General features: G+C 26.9%; 1 protein-coding gene across 1 annotated transcript in view; it reads left to right on the forward strand.

The window, feature by feature from the left end:
- LOC107442591 (peroxidase-like) overlaps positions 1–22,782 on the forward strand; it is a 125,365-nt gene that overhangs the window by 36,072 nt on the left and 66,511 nt on the right. The window contains exons 2-3 of the mRNA XM_087161231.1: positions 14,890–15,069; positions 17,242–17,324. Coding sequence (XP_087017357.1) covers positions 14,890–15,069; positions 17,242–17,324 — 263 coding nt within the window. The remainder of the gene's footprint in view (positions 1–14,889; positions 15,070–17,241; positions 17,325–22,782) is intronic.

A 22,782-nucleotide genomic window follows, 5' to 3' on the forward strand; every position in this document is an offset into this window, starting at 1 on the left:
AGAACAACAGAACTATGTTTTTTTACCGTTTCCCCATCTAACGCTGTCTACTCTGAGATACAAATAACAAAGTAAAAGGTTTTTCTAACGCACCTCCATTTTGATAACTGAGATGATTCCACCTTTCTTGGTTTATTATTATCTAAGGCTAAAATTATATTTCTCTGTAATCATTAAAAAAAATCAGCAATTAAAGATGTTTTATCAACTGCTGAAATAGGTCAATACTTTTTAAAGAGTAACCCTCCATATTTTAATGGTTCTTATGCTTCTACTATTTCTAATGCTTTTAATGCTATGTAATGCCTTATGCTTTTAAAATGTACTGTAATTTTTATTTAAAAAATTTTACAATGATTTTTATTTAAAAAATTTACAATGACTCTCATTTAAAAAATTTACAATAATTTTTATTTGAAAAATTTACTATCTTATTAAGAAAATTATTTTTTACTATTTAATACTTTCTGGTTTTCATTACTTCACTATGTGCTTTTCAATTATAACTTTCAAGTATAGCTATATAGCCCTTACGTAAATTTAAACAAAACAACAATTGCGATATATCGAAAGAAGAACTTGAGGTAAATTATTTTAAATATAAAAGGTTTTTTTTGTTTAAGTATTGAATTGCAAGTTGCCAATCATCTATTAAGACACGCACCATACTCCTTGTTTGCGTAAAATAATCTCATTAGAAAATTCAGAAACAAAGCCTTTGACGCCATTTTGATGAAACTCCGTTGAAATTTAATAATGTAGCTCTAAAACGGTGTTGGAGCTTTAAATATTAACCTGAAACGGCCTTTAGGTGTCTCTCTAACAAAGTGACATATAGACTAATATTTTCCTTTCAGTCCATCAAGTATTCCTGACACACTGCGTGATACCTCTAGAAATACTTGGATTGCTTTAGAAGCATAGTATGTCTCATGAAAAAAAAAAAAAAAGAAAGTGGCACAAAAATGTCGAACACAAAGTTTTCTATCAAATAATTTTCCGGATGTCTCTTGAACTCAATTAAATCCAGCACTAGTGAAATTTACTAAATTTAACCTTATTTTGATGCAATTTTTCTAAAGTGAAATTCGTTCTCTGAAGAAAAGTGAAGTTAAAATGACCAGAATATGGTAAAGTTTACCATGTTTCGGTCTCTATGGGAAATTTAATAGAATTAATAAATGCAATTTATTAAATTTAATAAATACACCGTAACTAGTTTCCCAAATTTTGCATTAAGATATAATTTGTTTTTCCGATGGATACCTTTTAGGATATTTCTGAAATTTTATAATGAGATACTAGGTTAATTTTTCAATAAATAATTTATATATATATATATATATATATATATATATATATATATATATATATATATATATATATATATATACCTATGTTCTAAGTAATATTTTGACACCATTTTAATGAAGCAACATCTAAAACCAATAGACTAGCACTAACACAGGAAAAAGTTTTTTACACAAATACTTCAATTTAAATTATAAATTATTGTACATTTGGAAAAAATTTGATGCTAAAAGATATTAATTACGAAGCACATTTTTAATATTTTGTTAATGCATTTACTTCTAGAAAGCTTAACTATGAATGTATTATCTTCCTTAGTAATATAATAAAGGAAATGGTTCACAATAAATTAATAGAAAAAAATCTGTTTCTACTTAGAAAATAGGTCAGACACTAACTTAGGGACGTGCTGTTAAAGTATATGTAGATTATACTTCTTCTGAACTAGACCTTTCACTGATAAAAACAGCAAGGTCAAGGGAGGTCGAAAACTTGGTTTTCTTCCGATGAAAAAGCGATTAAAAAAATTATTACACGCCAGAGCAGTAAATTTAAAATGTAGGTAAAATTCATAAACTTAACAGGACATCCTTATTTAACAGAATTATTAAATAATTAACAATTAATAATAATTTGAATAGTAACCAATAAAATGTATTATCAGATTGCTTGTTTTCATTTCATTTGTTAAATAATTTCAAAGGATTTTTTTTTCATTATTTAATATTTATTTTTTATTTTAAAATTAAATTAGAACACCTGGTAATTATTTTAAGAAATGATATTTAGGGCACAGCTCATTTAAGTATTAGGATAACTAGAAATAAAGATTAAAAATGTGCCATTGCTCTGCTTATATATTTAAAAAAGCATATTATTTCTGCAATAAACAACTAAACTTTATTTACACAACTTTAACAGTCTTTTATGGAGTTTTTCTTAAAATAATTAGAGATTTTATGATCTCTAAATGTTTTAGTGGTTCTCTTTTTCGCTTCTTTTTCAATTCACTGTCAAATAGACAACAAACTTTATTGAGTTGAAGTGAGTTGGATTATTTGCAGAACGCCAAGTCGTTTCAATTTATCGCAGTGCCACAATAATTTCACTCTAAGTGTTAATATCATTCCTAAATATTATTAACGACTATAATATACATAAAAACAAATTTTAAATTGGAATTTTAAATAAAAATATAGTTTCCAGATTAAGATTTAATTTTTAAAGTAGCTTAAAATGTAAGGACTTAACATATGACCATAAAACATTACCCCGAATCTGATAAATATCTAGATTATATTTTTTACAGTAATTTAATTGTCTCTGACATGCAGACTCCCAAGTATTAAAAATAAAAATTTATAAGTTCTGTTTAATTTATAAATTTTTGCATAATTATATGTAATCAAGGAAATCGCTCGTATAAGTATGGATCTTATAATTTAATAAAAAAAAATTTTGATTATGGGAAAAAGAAATCACCATAGCTTATTTAACAAAACATTTAATAAACAAATACTGGACGCAACAATTATTGCGAATGGTGAAACCAACTACATCGTATGCATCCATCTCGCCTCTTGTTGCGTAGGAGCATCATAAATATCGGTTGTTTTAGTTAGAGATTAACGGGATAGGAGGATATCGTTGCGAGGTGCGCCATGGGGCTAGTTTTACTTTGTGCGAAAGATTTTACTCATTTAAAAATGGAGTTTTGAAAAAATTAGAATATACAGCTTTGATTCTTAAAAATTACACTCAATTTATATACATAACGATTATACATACAATTATCTTAGAAATAAAAACACTTGTGTTCAAAATTAAGAGAATTTTTATATTTGGTTAATTATCTCCAGAACTATTGGACAGATTTTAATAAATTTTGGATCGAACCTGGGTTGATATGATACAAAAATAATGATTATTCAACAGTTATACACACGCATGATCATACGTAACTCTCATCAGGGTCGTATGGTATAAAAGAGTGGTTATAGAATTGAATTTTTTAAAAAAAAGGTTTAATCGGGAGTATTGGCCCCTCATACAGGCCTCACACCGCGATTTCCTATGGAAGAAAAGCAGTTTATGAGTTCCAATGACAGTTTATTCCACTCGTTCAGTAATGCTGATTTCAGACACTGGATAGTTCTCGGAGGGGGTTATATGTTGCAATCTCCTCAAAGCGTCCCTGACATGCTTTATAGGGTTGAGGTCTGGAGATCTGGCCTGCCAATTACTCCGGCGAATAACTTCATTTTTCAGAAACTAGTGGACCAGAAGTGACTGCGTGATATTGTATTGTCATTCATTAAAATGAAATCATCCGGGCCCATTGTACTCCGGTAAAGGCAAACTTAGGATTCCAATACCTCATCCCTAAGCTACACACTTGTCACAGTACCGCTTTCAAAGACATGGAGAGGTGTGCGGGAATCCAGCATTATGCCTTCTCAGACCATTAAACCTCAGTCGGCCACCATGATGGTCGTGGACATTAGAGGGCAGGCAGCGAGTCCCTGGTGCTCCCCATATGAAAGTAAGTCGAGAGTCATTGGTCAGTCTGAAGCGAGACTCATCAATGAATAAAACATTCGACCATTGATCCATGTTCCAATTTCTATGATCTCTATGATCCAAAATGAATTCTTCTGGTGGACACAAACAGTAGGTCTTCGTGACCAAACAGCTTTCTTGAAACATTTCCCCTTAAAAATCAGCTTCCTGTAACCGCATAGAAGTCACTATAAAATTAAGATTGACCTATTTTCAATTTTCAACCCTAAAGTACACATCCCATTTGTAAACGTATCAACACATGACTTACATACGTATTAATGTGCATGAGTAAACGTACACATGTGCATGAGTAAACGTAAGGAAAGAAAACAACCTAATAAAAATATTTATTTTATATTTCAATAAAAAATCTCCATAATTTTTAAGTCTATTATAAATAGAAATGACACTTAATTTCTTTCGTAATTAAAAAGGCATTAGAATACAAATTAATTATATGTGGTAATTAAAAACTCAATTATGTCCATTTTATATTTTCAACTTTAATTTATTTTTCTGTACTTAAGGCAAACATAAGTTAAAAATATGTTTTATATTCTGATAGATGAACCTTTCTACTGTTTTAAATTCTATTAATATTATAATATAAACTATACTTTTACTTCGATAATTGTTAAAACAGTTTATTAAATTTTATATGATGCATACGTCATTAATGCAAAAAAAAATTTGTGTGGCCTATTTTTTATTTTTGTGTTCAACTTTAATTTGAAAGTCTTCATACATCGAAACGTATCTAAACAAACACGATCGCTATAAAAATACAAACTACTTCATTTTCTATTTTTTTATTGAAATCAAATGATATAATTATTAGGAGAGTACAAACATTCCATAAGCCCTTTCATAAAGAAAATTTCATAATTCTTAAAATTTCATAATTTTAATCATTATAAAATTTTATAATTAATTCATCAATAAAATTTTAGAATTTCATAATTTAACAGAAATATTTCTGCTAAATTTAAGGAAAAATCAAATTGAATTTATGTGACCACATTGTTTGATTATTATAAATCTGTAAAATCTGAATAGATATTCATTTAAATGTTCAAATTCTCGAAAGAGTCTAAACGGTATAGCTATTGAAAGAATCACAACTCTTTAAAACCCTATCATAAAAAACCAGACTTCTTGAAAAAAATAACACTTTTGTTAAAATTTAAATTTTTTTTAATTCGTCTCAATAGGTAGAATTTTATCTGCAACTAAACAATATTCAAATCTACCAGTCACCCAAAAGTTATATTTCATTCTATAAATAAATTTCTTTTAAAGTTATTGAGAATAACATCACGATTTTCACATAACTTTACGAACCACAGTTTTACAGGGAATACCCGCCTTTTTGAACACGAACTGGTCATAGACCTTCTAATAATATAAGAAATACATGTGCGACACCCAAGTTTTGCATCGCCTACTTTTATTGTTACTAGGTGACCTTGGCAATAACTCACTTAGAACTCCATCCTCTTCTTTCCGTGATGAAAATAGCAATTAAAAATAGATGCACGCATTTTATAACTCAGTAATGAGTTGAGTTATGAAATTTTAAACTTAATTATAAATGCTTCTAGACAGGTGGTGCAAGAATGCGGCTTGTTCAAATAATAAGATACAGCTTAATGATGGCAACATTGAAATAAGTTAAAATATATTAACCATTAAAATAGGTTTTATAGTCTATTTAATTCGAATAATAATTTTTGGAAGTCTGTATTATGATGTAATTATGTTCTTGTCAGGTTATCAGCTTTCATGGCTGCCAACTTTTACGAATGTTTAGTAGGATTTTATTTTTGTATTTAAAGTGGCAAAAAAGTTATGCATTCTTTTCATATTTTGATTCAATAAATTCAATTTCAAGCGATTTGGTCCACCAATATTATTAAACACATTGAACATAAATAAATAGGCATAGTAATAAGACGATAGCAAATTTAGTTTCAGGCAAAAGGGAAAATTATTTTTATTTAAAATTGTAATTCAATTACCATCTTAATACCACTCGGAAAATTCATTTTTGGTACGAACAAAATTTGGCAGGTATAAACGTTAAATTTTTTTGCTATCGCAAAAAAACATAAAACAATTTTGCATTTGGACTGACTAAATTAAATTTATTCTGACCAAATGAAGTGTGTAGTATTTGGAAAATGTTTATTAATGTGGAATAGCATTTAATCCCCTCGGCCTCAGAGATCTAGTATTATAACAAATATTTTATTATACGAGGGTTGTTTTTAAGTAAGGGCCGTTTGAAAATAAAAAACAAGCGAAAGAAAATTTTCATGACGCAAATTTATTTTTAGATTCCACATACGTTTTTCTTTTATTCAGCATAGTTGCAAAGTTTGTTTAAACACTTATCCTAACTCACAAAGGTCACTGCGGTTTTGACGTATTCACCATCGTTGTAGTGATTGCATCCAAAATGATGCTCGAAATATCGTATAAGATGAAAATCACTCATCTCAAGGCCTTTGCATTAGGGAAGGGTGGTCCAAAACTTACCAACCAAATGAGTCCAACAAAGATGGGATCTGAGCTGCGGAGAGATTCATTGTTAATAAGGAGCCAAAATCCCTGTCAGCATGGCAGGGAATTTTGCTAATTCACATATCTGAATATGCGCAGCGAATGTATGCAGCAGACAGGTTTTTTGTCTACTAAAAACGCATCACTGACCATATTTTGGGCGTGGCGGACGATTTGTTAAATTTGAACATTTTAACGACACAGAACTGACCGTAGAGTTTACCTATACAGTTGCAACTGAACACAGTTGTTCCCAACGAATGCCGGGACACCACAGAAGCACTTATTGAGACGCACAAGTCTCCTATTAAACATGTAAACGACCGTTTTAAAACATTAAAACGATCCTTACTTTAAAAACAACCCTCGTATTACTCTGTATTACTCGTTTCTATGTCTTTTAAAGGAAAATTGGTAGAATTTTCCCTTAAAAATCTTACAAATGAGAAATTTTTAGCAGAAAATTATAACATTTTATATTTAAGATACCTAAATTGGAGTGCATTGTATCTTACTAGTCATTGTTTTTGTATCTGATTAATGAGCATAATGCAGAGTCAAGGGGGTTAAAAATATAAGTTACATGATTTTTTTTCTTAAATTATATTAATGTCAAAATTTAAGCTCATTGTGTGACAAACACAAAGCAATTTTGTATCTAAAAGAACTTCAACTTTCTTATAGAACTTATTAAAATGCGTTAATTAGAAAAGATGATTTTACTGAATCCAAATTTTAATTTCTAGAAATCAGCGCTATCCATACTTTTTGTGGTAGTTGCATTCATCTCAGATTTTAAGATTTACCTATTTTTTTCACGCGGTTAAACTCCCCAACTTGAATCAGATTTTTATGTTATTTTCTCTTAAAGTTGACTAACTCATATCATAATTGGAATTTGACTCGTCATTTTAAAATGACTCAAATGACAAGTGGTCTCCAACATCAACCATCGGCATCCTAGAAAATGAATGCACTCTCAAATAAAACTCTCACTTTTGATAATTTAGCGATCCTTGAACTAATTTTGAGAATTTATTTGTCCCGAAATTACGTGATTTGAGAGAAAATAGAAAGTCTCAAATGTGTCCCTTTACACATCTAAATTTCCATTACAGTCAAATTTACAACTTATTTCAAAAATCACATTGCTCTAAGCTGAAAATTATATCCAAGCAATATTCAGAGTAAAGAAATAGTATTTCTTAATAAAAAAAACATACAATATATATCTGATTGTTTCGGCTTATCTAAATATCTCAAAAATATGAAAAAATCTTATTCATCTCACAAAGACATTATTTAAAATATGAAATGAAGAAACAACCATTGTTCCATGATGAAGAAAATATATCTAAATGCATATTCTAACTAATTCATCTTTATTAGCACAAATTCAGTGAAACGGGTAGGGTTAGAAATCCATTACCCTTGTTTAGCTCCTTTTAAAACTTCTCCGCAACTATACCAAGTAATTTGCATGATTTCAACAATCGAAATTTTCATAAAACATGTCATCAAGTTTTCTTTAAAGTTTCTTTTTTAAAAAAAAATAGGCTAAGCAGATTAAATCTTTTTGAATCTATTGGATAGCTGAAGTAAATGCATGAAATAAGTCTAATGGGCAGACTAATGTTTTTTAATTGTGGTATTAACATAATTCTTTTTTTCCTGTCTAAATAATCAATAACAAATTAAAATCTTTTCAATTATTAGTTTTCATTTTTTCTCCATAAAACTGCATTTTATCTTTAATAAATTCAACAAATCAAAATACGAGTAATTATGGCTTAACGCATCACAGTATGCAACAAAACGATAAAGAATCAATAATTTTAAAAATATATTTGAGAACTTTGACTATGTAACTTTATGCACGGCTACCATTTTATGAATGGAATAATGAATAAATGGAAAATTATTCAATTCATTAGCCTTGCTTAGCTCTTTTTAAACCATCCATATCAATATAAGAAGTAATTTGCATGATTTCAAAAATCGAAATTTTAAAACATGCTTTCAAGTTTTCCTTTAAAGTTATTTTTTTTAATAGCAGAAAGAATATATTAAATTTTTTTGAATCTATCAGATAGCTGAAAAGAAATTCGAAGGTTTTTGTTGCGATGCATGAAATAAGTCTAATGGGCTGTCTAAATATTCACAAGAGGTTTTTTAAGTGTAATATTAACAGAATTCTCTTTTTGTTTGTCTAAAAAAAAAAAAATCATAACCCTTTTATTTTTCCTTTTTTTCCTTCATCAAAGTGCATTTTATCTTAAAGAAATTCAACTAATGTAGAATACGAGTAATTATGGCTTAACGCATCATATTATGCAAGAAAAAGATAAAGAATCAACAGTTTTCAAAAGTTTAGCTATGAAACATCACGCACGGGTACCATTTTGTATATGAAGTAATGAATCAATAGAATACAATTTTTTTTAATGGCGGGCACTTGGTTCTTTTTCCCATTGGCCTCAGAAATGCCAGATTTGCTACTCTCTTACCGTTACACAGTGGACACATCCATGCTTACGATGGGATTCGAGCCCACAAGCACTGACCCAGCTGTCCAGTACAATAACCTCTAAACCAATGATCGGCATGGAAATTATTCATTGTTGATATTGTTTTCATAACATTAATTAACTAATTTTCTTTCCTTTATACTATTCATTGTGTTGTGTAGGTACTTTGTAATTCATGAAATAAATTTGTAACACAAATGTAATATAATTATTTCATTATTATGTTATATTGTAAACATATTGGAAAATAAATTTCACGAATGTAAAATTAAATTGAAAAGAATTTTATTTTGTAATTTATAAAATAAAATTCCGTGCGCTAAGAAGAGCAAAACCTATTTGAGAGTATTGCTTCAACTGTTCTAGTTGGCATACTACTTTGATAAAAGTTTTTTCATCAGTCTTCAATTATATCATCCACAACTTGTATCACTTTTTTTTGTTCTGTTTTAGACCACTAACTATCAACAAGTTTTGTCCTATTTCAATGCCTAAATTTGTCTTTTGTGAAAAAAAATCATGTTTATAAGAACTTTAGAAGTATATATAAAAGCACTGTCACATTTCATTGCCAAAAGAAAGAAAAAAATAGTTTCATAATATTAACTTGAAAAAAATTTAATAAGTTATCGCTTATATAAACATCTAGAATGAAAAATACATTAAAGCAAAGCACACTATAAAGAATTATGGGTAAAATTACGGTACCATGCTTTTATACCATGAAATTCCTTTTTAACATAAAGTTTTATGGGTAAGAACATCTGGTATATTATAATATTAACTGAAAAATTATTGTATAGCTACATAAAATTTTATGGTAAATTGATTTCACGGTCAAATGAAATTTACTGATTTTCTTCCCAGGGTGTGAGTACTTTTTACCGAAATGTGATCCGAAATTTATTACACTGCTGCATTATGCAGCTTAACGGTGCTTCTCATTTGAAGGCAGACTTAAATTGATTACAAAATTGGGCTTAAATTGTTTTGAATTCGACAAAATATCTCATCTTTAACTTTATATTTATTTGAAATTTCATAGAGCTTTTAAAGACTGTAATGCATTCAATACATATTCGAAATTAATATTTATACTTAAAAGACTAGAGGATTTTCTTCTAATGTTTGCTTTTTAATTAGGTAACTTATCCTTTACTGAAGAATTTTTAGATTTGTTATAATTTATCATGAATTTCACCAGGAATGCGTCAAAAAAAAGCGAAAGTAGTTTTTTCCTTATTGTGCAAACGATTTCTATGTCAGAAAATTTTGAAAACTGCTCAGCGGGTGATGAGATCTCGTTTTTTCTTTCGCTTCTGTGAGCATCCAAATCACATCAAATAACGTCTTCTAAACATTCCAAGAAGGAAATATTCAACATCGTTACATTTTCATCCCGCCGTGATGAACTAAATTTTGCAGAAAATGGGTGTTGATAGGGTTTTGATCCTTTTTGGAGGTCATGAGAGGCTTGATCGTGACTCAGATGGGAAAAAACCTTTTCCTATTTTTCCGGAGGGTCAAAGTGCATATTAAAACTGTTTTACACACACCTTTTTTTAGGGTAGTCTTCATTTAGACAATAACTTATTAAACGTTTTGGCCTTATTTGTCTCTATTTTGATATAGTAATTGTAATTAATATCAGTAGGTGTATTTGCTATATCTGTCTAAAGATATAAATAAAAATTGCCGCCACTTAAAATAATTTAAATTGGACTGACTAAAAAAAAAATTTTATGACTTTTAATCAGTCTGCTTAAATAATTTACAACTACTATCGATATTGTTAGAGGAAGAAAAAAAATTTCTATTTGTATGATTTTCCTTTTTTTTCTTTTTTTCTTTTCTTTTCTTTTTTTTTTTTTTTTTTGTAAATAAAAAGTGCCAAGAAACTTATTTAAAAAATAATACTTAAAAAACTAACTTAAAGTTTTGATTGATCTGAATTTATTTCTTTGTATAATTAAATTTAAGTATAAATATCATTATAATTATGGGAATTTTTCTATTTAGCCGTCGCAAGTGATGAAATTACCAGTGAGGAGAAGCCGGGTGTATGTTTAAATTTTTTTGATGAGGTCCATTTTTAATTTTAAAAAAACTAACAAAATAAATAAAATAACTGAATTTATTTGCGCCGGTGAAATGGAAAAATATTTAGTTATTTTTAAAAAAGTTGTTTTCTTGCTGAAAGATTTTTGTTTCATTTTTTCGTATTTAAAGTAAAAACTTTCTAAAATTTAAAAAAAAGTAAACTTAAGTAAGCTTAAAAGAATGGTGAAAACTTTGAATCATTTTATTTGAGTAATTCATTTTTAATATCAATGTTATTATTAATTTGGAAAGAGTTCGTTTTCTATTAGAAAGAATTTTCATTTTTTTCGTAAATAAGCAAAATACTATCATGTCACTTAGTTAAAATTAATAAAACGTAAAAATTTTAGTTAAATTGACTTAATTCGGAAAGTTTGAATAGTTTTGCTTTTGCTAACCATTATTAAACTACATATTATTGCTACTTTATTGTTGTTAAAACTAGTAGTAGTTGTAATATGCAAAATTCGTATAAAACTGTAACTATTTTTTTCATAACTTTTTTCGTAAATAAGCAAAAAAATCTTCATGGCACTTAGTTAAAATTAATAAAACTAAACTGACTTAAAATTCAGAAAACTGAACTAACTTAAACTGGCTTGACTTTCTGAAAGCTTTGCATCGTTTTGTAAAATACAATTATTGTCATTATCAATGTTATTGTAATTATTTTTAGTAAACCGTTTTAGATAGAAACTGTGCTTTAACTTTTTCATTTTTCTTTTGGTAAATAAAACAACTTCCTGGGCAATTTTTAAGAAAATAATAAAAATATATAATAAAGATCTACCTTTAATGGAAGGTAATAAACAAACTCAAAAGAGAATTTGCGAGCCACTTGTTAAAAATAAAAAAAATTTATTGAAATAATAGATAATTTGTTAAATAGGAAATAACAGTGGTAAAAAAATTTTTAAAAATGGGAATCAGGGAAGATAAACGTTGCAGAAGAAGCAGCATTCCATTATTATGTAAAAAAAAATTAAGCGAAATCTGAAAAGGCCCATCAAGCTGTAATTGTTTATTAAAATTTTTTAATTTATTAATTGTTTTACGTCATACAATAAATATCGTACTGGAAGCATTGGATTATTTATTAAAAACTGCCAAACTCACTCTAATTTACAGCTACGTCGTGATAATGATAATCAAGTCTGTATTAAAACAGCTCATTATATTGTTTCATTTAGACAAAATAGCTGATCAAAACAACTCTCACTCTCTTTTTTTCCCATTTAAATTTAAATGGTGTAACAACTTAACCAGAAATAAGTAAATAAATAAATAAAAATCAATGGATGTGGATTGAGTTTGAGGTCCAAGAAAGAAATACCATGCAAGATAGTTTGGGGTATTAAATGGTATTTGCGTAATAAAAAATTAAGTAGTAAAATTTGACTAATCACAATTGAGGAAGGCGTGTGTAAGAAGCATCAAAACCTATTTTATAGTCAATAAAACGTGAAAAAACTGGAAGAAAAATTATTAGAAACGGCTTAAAGTTTAAACTGGCAGTTCAATAGATTTTGAGATTTTGTACATTTGCATTAAAAGTATTATTTCCCTCACTTAGAACTTAATATGTGATCACCAGTCTTAATATTTTTATGTCTCCATTTTAAGCAAAGTCCTCAGAAGATTTATAAAAGAGGTTCATTACATGAAGAAAAAAGTTCTGGTAAAATTACTGTACTTTATGGTAAAGACATTATTAGTAAAAAAATATAATTCTGGTAATAAAACCAATCATATGGTAACGGTTTCCAATCATATGATAACGGTTTACCGGCACCCTGAGTGATGGTGCATTTTACCGTAATTTAATCCGGAATTTTTTTCAGTACACAACATTTTGAAAAATAAGAACTGAAATATTGTTTCATAAATTCTATATTACAAACAAAAATATTTAAAAAATTCTAATTCAATAAAAAAAATTATTTTTTTATCTAGCATTTTATTTCTACACTTTTTTATGAAAAGAATTTATTGAACACACTTAAACAGTGTCTGAAACGTGAGAAACAGATTCCTTACAAATACATCTTTGTAGTCATTCCATAATTTATCTATATAGAAAGAAAAAAGAAAGAAACTTTTGAAGAGATTAATTGCTCCAAAATACAATGTTGCAGACTATCTTACATTTCGGACAAATTTAAATGCATCTTCCATTGTGCGATATGAAACTGTGTCGTCGAATTCGGTCCTTTTTAGTTGAGAAAGGTGAAGGTGATACTTATGAAAATGTATGCAGCCATTCCGAGTTTATTCACCCCCTTTCTGCCTGCCGTGTTTAGAATAATTGAAAAATATGAATGAAGGTCAAGCCATTACTTATATTTTAGACAGATCTATTCTATTAATAACTATGAATTCATGACAGACTGCGAAAGTCATGACAGACAAGATTAACTATTCAAAACTCTCTTTTTAACTGCATTCATGCAGTTTTTAAACTAATGCCTACCGTTGAAAGTTTCCTTTCTTTCTTAATTGTTATAGTATTATCGTTTGCTTCAAATAATAATAATCGTTTTCGTTTCCAATGTTCCAAGATTAAAATAGGCTACAGGACCATTTCAACTGCATTAATATGATTCCTGAACCAGAGTTATAATTTTTTTAATTATTTTTTTTAGTTGTTAGTAAATGAAAAAAATTGAATAAGTTTGTCTTAATTATTTTCTGTGTTTTGTTAGATAAAAAGTAAACACTAAGGCATTATCAATCAAATTAATTTTTAAAACAGTCTGTATTTAATTCAATTTAATTATTAAAGCCTAAATTGTAATGTTATTTTTAGTCATTTTGTGTTAAACGTTTATAAACAAAAATAACTATTAGCTTTCTGTGACCAATTGTTCTAAACAATATAAATAGATGATATTTTAGAATAATTGATAATAGAACATAGAAGAAGGTAAAATCATTAGATTAAATTGAAAATTTAAAATATTTTTCTGATCTATATTCATATATCCAACAACAGATAATGAAATCTTTTTACCCGAGTGTCAAAAAGCGGGAAAAAACATATAAAGCATAAATTTAAAGTTAAAAGAGAATGAACCATAGTAGTACTTAAAAGGTTGCCTTTTAAAGTACTATTATATTGTTAATGACATTATGTTTATTGATTTTTTAAATACATTTGTGTTTTATACATTAATCTAGACTTAATATTTTAATCTTGTATTTCAAGTTAATCTGGATATACTTCTTCTTCTAATTATTTTAGATTAATTTTGTCTTAACAAATATTAATATTTTTAAATTTGTGTTATACTGAGAGTAAAAAAAGATTTCAGATTGTGTATGATATTTAATACATATATTTTATCTATTCCCAATAATTCGCATTTGAGTAGAATCCCTCAAGAGTAATTATTGAAAGATATACTTAGTCATTAAGAAATATTTTAGTTGTCTTTTTAAAGAACTATTTTTATTTATAAACCAATTGGTTTTAGAGTTATCCATGTAATTGCATTTTTACATTAAGAATAAATATTTAACATAAAAAATATGGGTTAGCCACAATTTTTATGGCGGCAGAAAAGAGAAATGTTTTATTTTGTTTTAAAAAAGGCTATAACTATGAATATATATATATATATATATATATATATATATATATATATATATATATATATATATATATATATATATATATATATATATATATATATATATATATATATATATATATATATATATATTTATTTATTTATTTATTTATTTATTTATTTATTTATTTATTCATATTAACATTATTCATGAATAACTTATTTATGTATATAGTAACGATCATTTCTTATTTCAGATTCCTGCCATGGACGTGGCTATTTCTAATTGCCAGTGTAGCGTCTTCCTATGATCAACCTTCACCATATAATATAGACTTTTCACCAGAATGTGCTCTGGTATTAAAACAAAGTAAAGGCCACCCATATAAAAGGTCTTTAGACGTAGGGCTTAGCTACATATCACAGTTTCTTCCCAGGTAATTCCAAAAATATAGTTATAATTTATATTATTATTTAATGTATCATTCCAAAGAAATAGTTTTATTCTAATAATGTAGTTGAAATATCGTTAAATAATTTTATGTTCTTATGCATTTTGATTTGGTTAGAGAAAATATTTTTAAGCAAATAAATCAGTCAGCTTGTTTTGTTTAATGTGCCAAATTTTGTAACGAAATATAACTCGTTATCCTGGGAATAAGGAATGCGTTGTTATGATTTCTATTTGATATAAAGTTCAAAAGTTTATTTTACTTAACGTGTGAGCAAGTAGTAGTGATTTTTTGTACAATTTGTTAAAAAAATATCCCTCTAATGTAAGGTTTCAAATCTTAAATTGACGCCAATACCTTTTATTGATTAGCACTTGAAATGTTCCCGCCATAACAAACATTCAATATCTTTAAAACTTTTCGAAAATTAATTCAATTTATCGGATTTAAGAACAGAAATGCTCAAATAAACTTTAAATATGCTTTTTATTCATTACTACAAAAATTATGAGCCCACTCGTCATAGTTCATGTACTATATCCAGCCTTCCTGCATTTTTGTATAGGTTTATGCTGTAGCATACAAATTGTGTTATGCGCTGTAAAAACTGTGGGGGAATATCTCTCCAAATATGGTGTTGGACAACCCAAAAAAATTGTGTTAAGGAGCATTTTATTCTGGACTAACACCGAATCAAACATTCATGTACGATTAAATGGCTCATAATACAGTTTAAAAAGCGTAATTTAAATCAAAACACGTAAAATTGAATAATCTTGCAACAAAATCTCAAACTTTAATCCCATACGAAAGTTATTTTCACTTCCGAAAACACCAATGTTGGCGTGTTTTGAGTATGAAAAAACTCCAAGTAGAATATCACCAGTAGTTTGTTTGCTATTTATCATTAGCTAAGAGTTTGTTTGTCATTTTCAGTGCTAATATTTATCAACAGAAACAAAAATTTGTCGTTGAATATCCATCTATGTTTTTAGTTATATATTCAAGGAATAGCTGTTTTTATCCCTTGAACAAAAAATAAGACAAAAATATTATTATGCGAATCGCAGTTTTTAAAAAAAGGTATTTTTGAGACGCTTACAGCTTTTTATTTTGAAAACTTTCAACCAAATTATGCAATTTTTAGAGAAAGGTCTTTTTGAAACACTTGCAGCTCTTTATTTTGAAAACTTTCAACCAAATTATGCAATTTTTAGAGAAAGGTCTTTTTGAAACACTTGCAGCTCTTTATTTTGAAAACTTTCAACCAAATTATACAATTTTTAGAGAAAGGTTTTTTTTTGAGACACTTGCAACTCTTTATTTTGAAAACTTTCAATCAAATTATACAATTTTTAGAGAAAGGTTTTTTGAGACACTTGCAGCTCTTTATTTTAAAAACTTTCAACCAAATTATACAATTTTTAGAGAAAGGTCTTTTTGAGACACTTGCAGCTCTTTATTTTGAAAACTTTCAACCAAATTATACAATTTTTAGTGAAAGGTTTTTTTGAGACACTTGAAGCTCCTTATTTTGAAAACTTTCAATCAAATCATACAATTTATAATTTTCTTTCTTTCAAGTTTAAAGTTTAGTTGAGATATTTTAAGTATTATTGAAATTATATGTGTCCAATAAATTACAGAAACATTTTGTAATTTAATGTGAAATTCACCAGCAAAATAGTGAAATATTTACTTTTCATATTTAAAAGTTACAAAAATTATTTTTTAATACTTTTAAATTGATTGTTTTTAACCAATTTGAAAGAGAATTGATTTCGGTTATTAAGGTACAAACTTGAACCGCATTATTTTAACTTAAAGCCATTTTGTCGAAAAAGTTTATTGCAATCAAATCTATTAATTTACACATCACTGTGGTTAACAACAATACAACCATACTAAATACATACTATAGTGAAATAACATAAGCCAATAATTATAACAATAAAGAGTACGGCTATACAAATCTGATTATTTCTGCGAACAAACCAAAGTCTAGCTTTTAAATGATAAGAGCATTCTTCAGCCATTTCTATCAAGCACTATTAACTGCAAGAAATATCAAAACGTTTTATGATAAAAAGCAGCAATGAGAAATGTATATTTATTATTTAAATCCTTATTATATTTTTATTTATTTATTTTTCATAGCTGGCAAAATGAAACTCCTGACCAAACATGCATTAGGTATGAAGATATTAACAGAGCTCTCCATGAAGCAAAAAGGAAATTCGGTAAGCAAATCAAGGGATGAAATGCATTTATTTTTAAATATTGTATTATTAGAAATCTTATCATCAACCCCAAATGCTCTATATCAGATATTAATACTTTACCCAATGTATATAAATATTTTATTTTTATTTTATAACCGTCATTGAGCAGCCAACCCAGTTTCTTGGGTTTAAGACGAGTAATATTCAGCTCCGCAGCCTCATAATTTTGAACCTTATCCGGAAAACTGCTGGATCAAGTATTGAGAGAAATTTGCCTTCGAGGTCGATTTTTTGATGGAACTAGATCGCATTTGCTTTACATGCAGATGAAAACTACGAAAACCTCCTACGGTTAGACTGGCGGCAAGGAGACTCTAACCCATGATCCATCTACCACTAAGGATATTTTACGTCCGATACGAGACGGGTACGGAACTCGTTTTGATCAGTCATCGCTCAGATTCGAACCCGGTTCGCCTAATTCGAAAGTAAACGCTCTGTCCCCTGAGACACTACGTCTCTATATAAATTTTAAAAATAAAAAATAAAAACTATAATTATACGAACAAAATTCCTCTTTCTTATTTTCTGTTATTTTCATTGTTAATAACAGGAGGTTACCGCCTCCTGCAGGATGCTGCTTGCCAAACTCATTAGAGCAAAAGATTATTGCTTTGCAAGAGTCCTTGATTTATAACTATATACATATTTATAAAACAAAGTTGAAAAGTTTCAATCAAAGGAACACAAAATGTTTTATTCTAAACACAGAGTTTGTTCCAAACATTTTGTTCCCGACTCTATCAGAATAATAATTAAACCTTTTAATTTTGCTCCATCATTATTATAACACCTTTAAATTCTTATTTGATTTAGGTTACTACAAAAATATGAGATTATTGAACAATGAAAAATAATTTAACAATAATGAAAAAAAAATTTCTATAATTATTTTTAAAATTTAAATAGTTATTTTTAATAATCATTTTTGTTAATGATTTTTAATAATTATTTTAATTGCATAAGTTGACAATAACTTATCGATGAACATAATTTATCAAGACCAAAATGGAATCCAATTGCCGTTTAATGATTGTGAAACGACTGTTTATCAAAAGCTGTTTATCAAAAAATGTTGGGTAATAAGGTTTTATCACTGAATCACTTTATAATATAATGAAAAAAACTTTAGTTTTAAACATTTTATTTTATTTACAACTGTTATAATTGTTATATTCTATTTCAATAAAACAAAATTCATAGAGCAAAAATAGAACAAAAATATCTGAAAAATCAAGATAATTTAAACATAAATAATTAAAAATAGTGAAGACAACTTCGACTAATATATATTAAATATATCTACAATCAAAATCAAGCAGAATGAAAAATACCGTTAAATAAAAGATAAACAAATAATTTACATCTAAATACTGTAATAACTTTTTATTAATTTGTTTCTGATGATAGACAAAAATTTCCAGTTCTTTTTATTTAAAGGGTCCCATTATGTAATTTTTCTGTCCAAACAAATGCACAAACAACCATGAAAAAAATAAAGCATGAGCAAAGTTTAATTAATGTTAGTAATATAATACAATATTAACTTTGTTTATTTGTCATTCTATGTGAGTTAGAATGCTTAAAAAACATGAACAAATTTTATATAAAATAATTTAATTTACCATTTCCATATGTACCTAAATTTTTTTCATGCCTACTAATAGACTTACTAACATACAATTTAGTTTTAGTTGTTATGTGCTACCTATATTTTGTTTAGAAATTAATATTTATCAATTTCTGGCGAATTAGGAAGAGCATTGTTACAGTTTCAACTCTTTCGGAACAGTGCTACTATTTTTAAATACTTCGTTTTGCTATAATGTTCAACCATTTAGTTACTTAACCAGATTCAGATTTTTTTCAAGAATTTTGAAACTTTGTCGTAATGCTGTGCTCAATTACATTAACTTATAGACATCCTGTTACTCTTTGTATTTACTAGGCCATTTTTATTAAGTGCTGTAATCAAAACTCTCCGTAACTCCGAAATACCATTTCGAATTAGCGTTTTAATGTTATTTATTTATTTATTTATTTATTTATTTATTTATTTATTTATTTATTTATTTATTTATTTATTTATTTATTTATTTATTTATTTATTTAATTATTTATTTATTTATTCCTTCATTCCTTCATTTATTCATTCATTTATTTATTTATTTATTTTTTATTTACTTACTTATTTATTTATTTATTTATTTATTTATTTATTTATTTATTTATTTATTTATTTATTTACTTCCTTATTTATTTATTTATTTATTTATTTATTTATTTATTTATTTATTTATTTATTTATTTATTCATTTATTTATTTATTTATTTATTTATTATTTCATTCATTTATTTATTTATTTATTTATTTATTTATTTATTTATTTATTTATTTATTCTTTCATTCATTTATTTATTTATTTATTTATTTATGTTCTTATATAATTCAGTTCACCCACAAAAAACAAAATTGATTATCAATCCCTTTCATCCTCAAGTTTTAACTTTAATGATCATTGTATTGCCTTAAATAAGGCAAAAAATAATGTATTTAAAAGAATAATAAATTTTATAAGGAAACTGTAATTAAAAATAGAAAAAAATATCGAATATTTTAATAACTTAAAAGCAGTGTAACTCCGATGATTTATAAAATAACTTTCAATAACGTTACAATTCTTAAAATGTGGTTAATAAATTTTAATATTGAGAATACTATCTACTAAATTATTAAATTCAAAACATAATTGTAATTTTTATAATGTTATTCAGTTTTAAAGAACGTTGACGTTTTTAACTATTGATATTAATTAAGGCAAATGTTTGATCTATTAATACAATATATTCACAACTTTTGAACACTGATATTTCATTAATATGCTGTTATGATGGTTAAGAATACTTAAATGAGTGATTTGAATGAATTTAAAATGAGTGATTAAATTAAAGGAACTTTTTTTCGGTTGCATAATATTTTTAACAATTTTAGGATACTTTCGTTTCACTGATTGTAAATTTGCAATCGGTTTCTCTCTCCAGTCAACAGTTTTTTTAAAGTCATTTTTAGTCTATTTCTTGTCGAAATGTACAAGTTTTTAAATGTTATATATGACAAGAGGTCGCTTAAATGTTGCGACCAATTTCTAGAATAGTTAGGGCACATCATCAAGATTGAAATTGCATAGGAATCCTTGCCCAGAAATGTCATCATATTCCACTAGAGCAATTTTTTTAATATGAACACTTTTTTTCTGCTTCTAAAAAGGTCATAATTAAGGCCCGGGTTTTGATGACATTTGCATTTTTTTTTTCATTTTTTGCATTTTTGGACATTTTTTGTCCTTTAGAGCATTTTTTGAGATTTATAGGGCATTTTCTTTAAATTTTGAGGTGTATTTTGCATTTTAAAGCATTTTTTAAATTTTTTGTTAATTTTTTCTGATTTTTATTATTTTTTATTATTACACTTGCTTCCAAACAATGAAGAAAATCTCGAGGATATTAAAAGGGGAAGCAACATTCTTTCAAATTGAAGAAGAATTGTCAGTAAGTGTGACCGTCCTTTTCAAGTACGCACCAATAACGTCAGTAGACGTTGAAAGAAGCTTCTCCTGGTATAAAAATTTGTTTTCAGACAAGAGACGCTCGTTTACATTTCAAAATATTAAAAAAAAATTTTTTAATCCACTGTAATTCTGATATTTAGTAATATTATGAGATGGAAGTTGTTTTATTCATTTAAGTTTCTATACAAAATGAAAATGTTTGGGAGTCAATATATTTTCCTTTTTTTTATTATTTTAGGATATAAAACATATTTTTCAAACTTTAATGAATGTAGAACAAGTATTGCATTGCTTTATATTTTTTGAAACGTCTCATAATAATTTTAAAGAGTAAAACATTGTTTTAGTTCAATATTTTTATTTCTATTTAAGTCATGTCATAAGGTATTTTCAGAGCAATTTTCGCATTTTAAGGGCATTTTTTGCATTTTTAAGGGCATTTTTTGCAGTTTGTAAGGGCATTTTTTGCAGTTTGTAAGGGCATTTTTTAGGTCATCAAAATCCGGGCTCTAGTCATAATGAAAGCGCACCTAGCTACGAACAACGACTATTCCAGGCATGGATTCATTATGAAATTTTAATTCTGATGGGGAGCACTAACTCCTCTAGAAGTTTGTTGCAACAATAAATTTCAACCGCTGTTATATATTACGTTATTAAAATTGTGCATTTCGTTTAAAAAAAATAGACTAAATATGTCCTTTTAAAACAAATCCGTAGCTTTAGAAGCAAAACAAATTTCAGATTTGAATTCCCCACACCCGAGTTAGGCAATAAGGATTATTTCGATAAATGCAACAATAAATTTGTTTTCCAGCATTATTATTAAAATTTTGTTTGTGACAACGCCTTGTTTATGTAAATGTTAACTCTTCGCATGAATTGAAATTTCGAAATAGAGACCCATATTCAAAGCAATGGATATTTTGAAATAACTGCCAATATAATGTATCCCAATACGTTATTCAACTTGCAAATAAATATTTAATATGCGTCTTTCAGTCTGAATTATCATTTAATTAAGTAGATGATATGATAATAATAAATAGGACTGTTTATTTGGTCTAGGTTAATTAACTCCCATTATTCTTCGACCTAAATGACCACATTTAGTAGCTGATTTTTTATCAGCTTGATCATTTAATTGAAATGTCAGCGAACTCAATCGCCATTGGCTATTTTCACCTTTTCAATTAACGAGTGAAAGTTGATGACAGACGTATTCAAATTCAGCCTGTTACTTGTCAGCAAAATGTCAACACCTATAACTAGTATATTATTAAGTGATTTAACATAGGTTAATAATAATTAACATGAACAAAAATTGGATATTTTAATTGTATCAAAAAATGTATTAATAATACGTTTAAAAATAATTTAGATAATAATTTAATAACTTTAAGTCATGAAAGTCAGCTTAACTTTCCAATTTCTTACAAAAGTGAGGATTTTTTTTAAAATTTCCTCTAAAATTACTCTAATTTTGTTTCATAATTGTTAAGTTATGAACTTTCATTTTTATGGCCGTTGGTAGTTTTTCCATTTATCATTCATTTCATTTGATTTTCAAAATTATAATCCTTATTGCTATAAACTTAATAAAATATACCAAACTGAAAAGATTTAACAAAATAAACTGCTTTTAAGCCCTGGTATCATGATAAAATTACAAAATTTTACTACATTTTATCACATTATTAAAGCATATTTCATTGCTAATTTTACCAAAATCATTCGAAATCATTAAAGTACTTTAAAAATTCCTAATCTTTTTGCGTTCCCATACGGTAAATTTTACTATATTCTAGTGGATTTTACCATAATTTTTTTTCTCAGTGTAATCAATT

The sequence above is a fragment of the Parasteatoda tepidariorum genome, chromosome 4 (genome assembly GCF_982258835.1).
Source record: "Parasteatoda tepidariorum strain Cologne lab strain chromosome 4, Ptep-v5.0, whole genome shotgun sequence".
NCBI classification, from domain to species: Eukaryota; Metazoa; Arthropoda; class Arachnida; order Araneae; family Theridiidae; genus Parasteatoda; species Parasteatoda tepidariorum.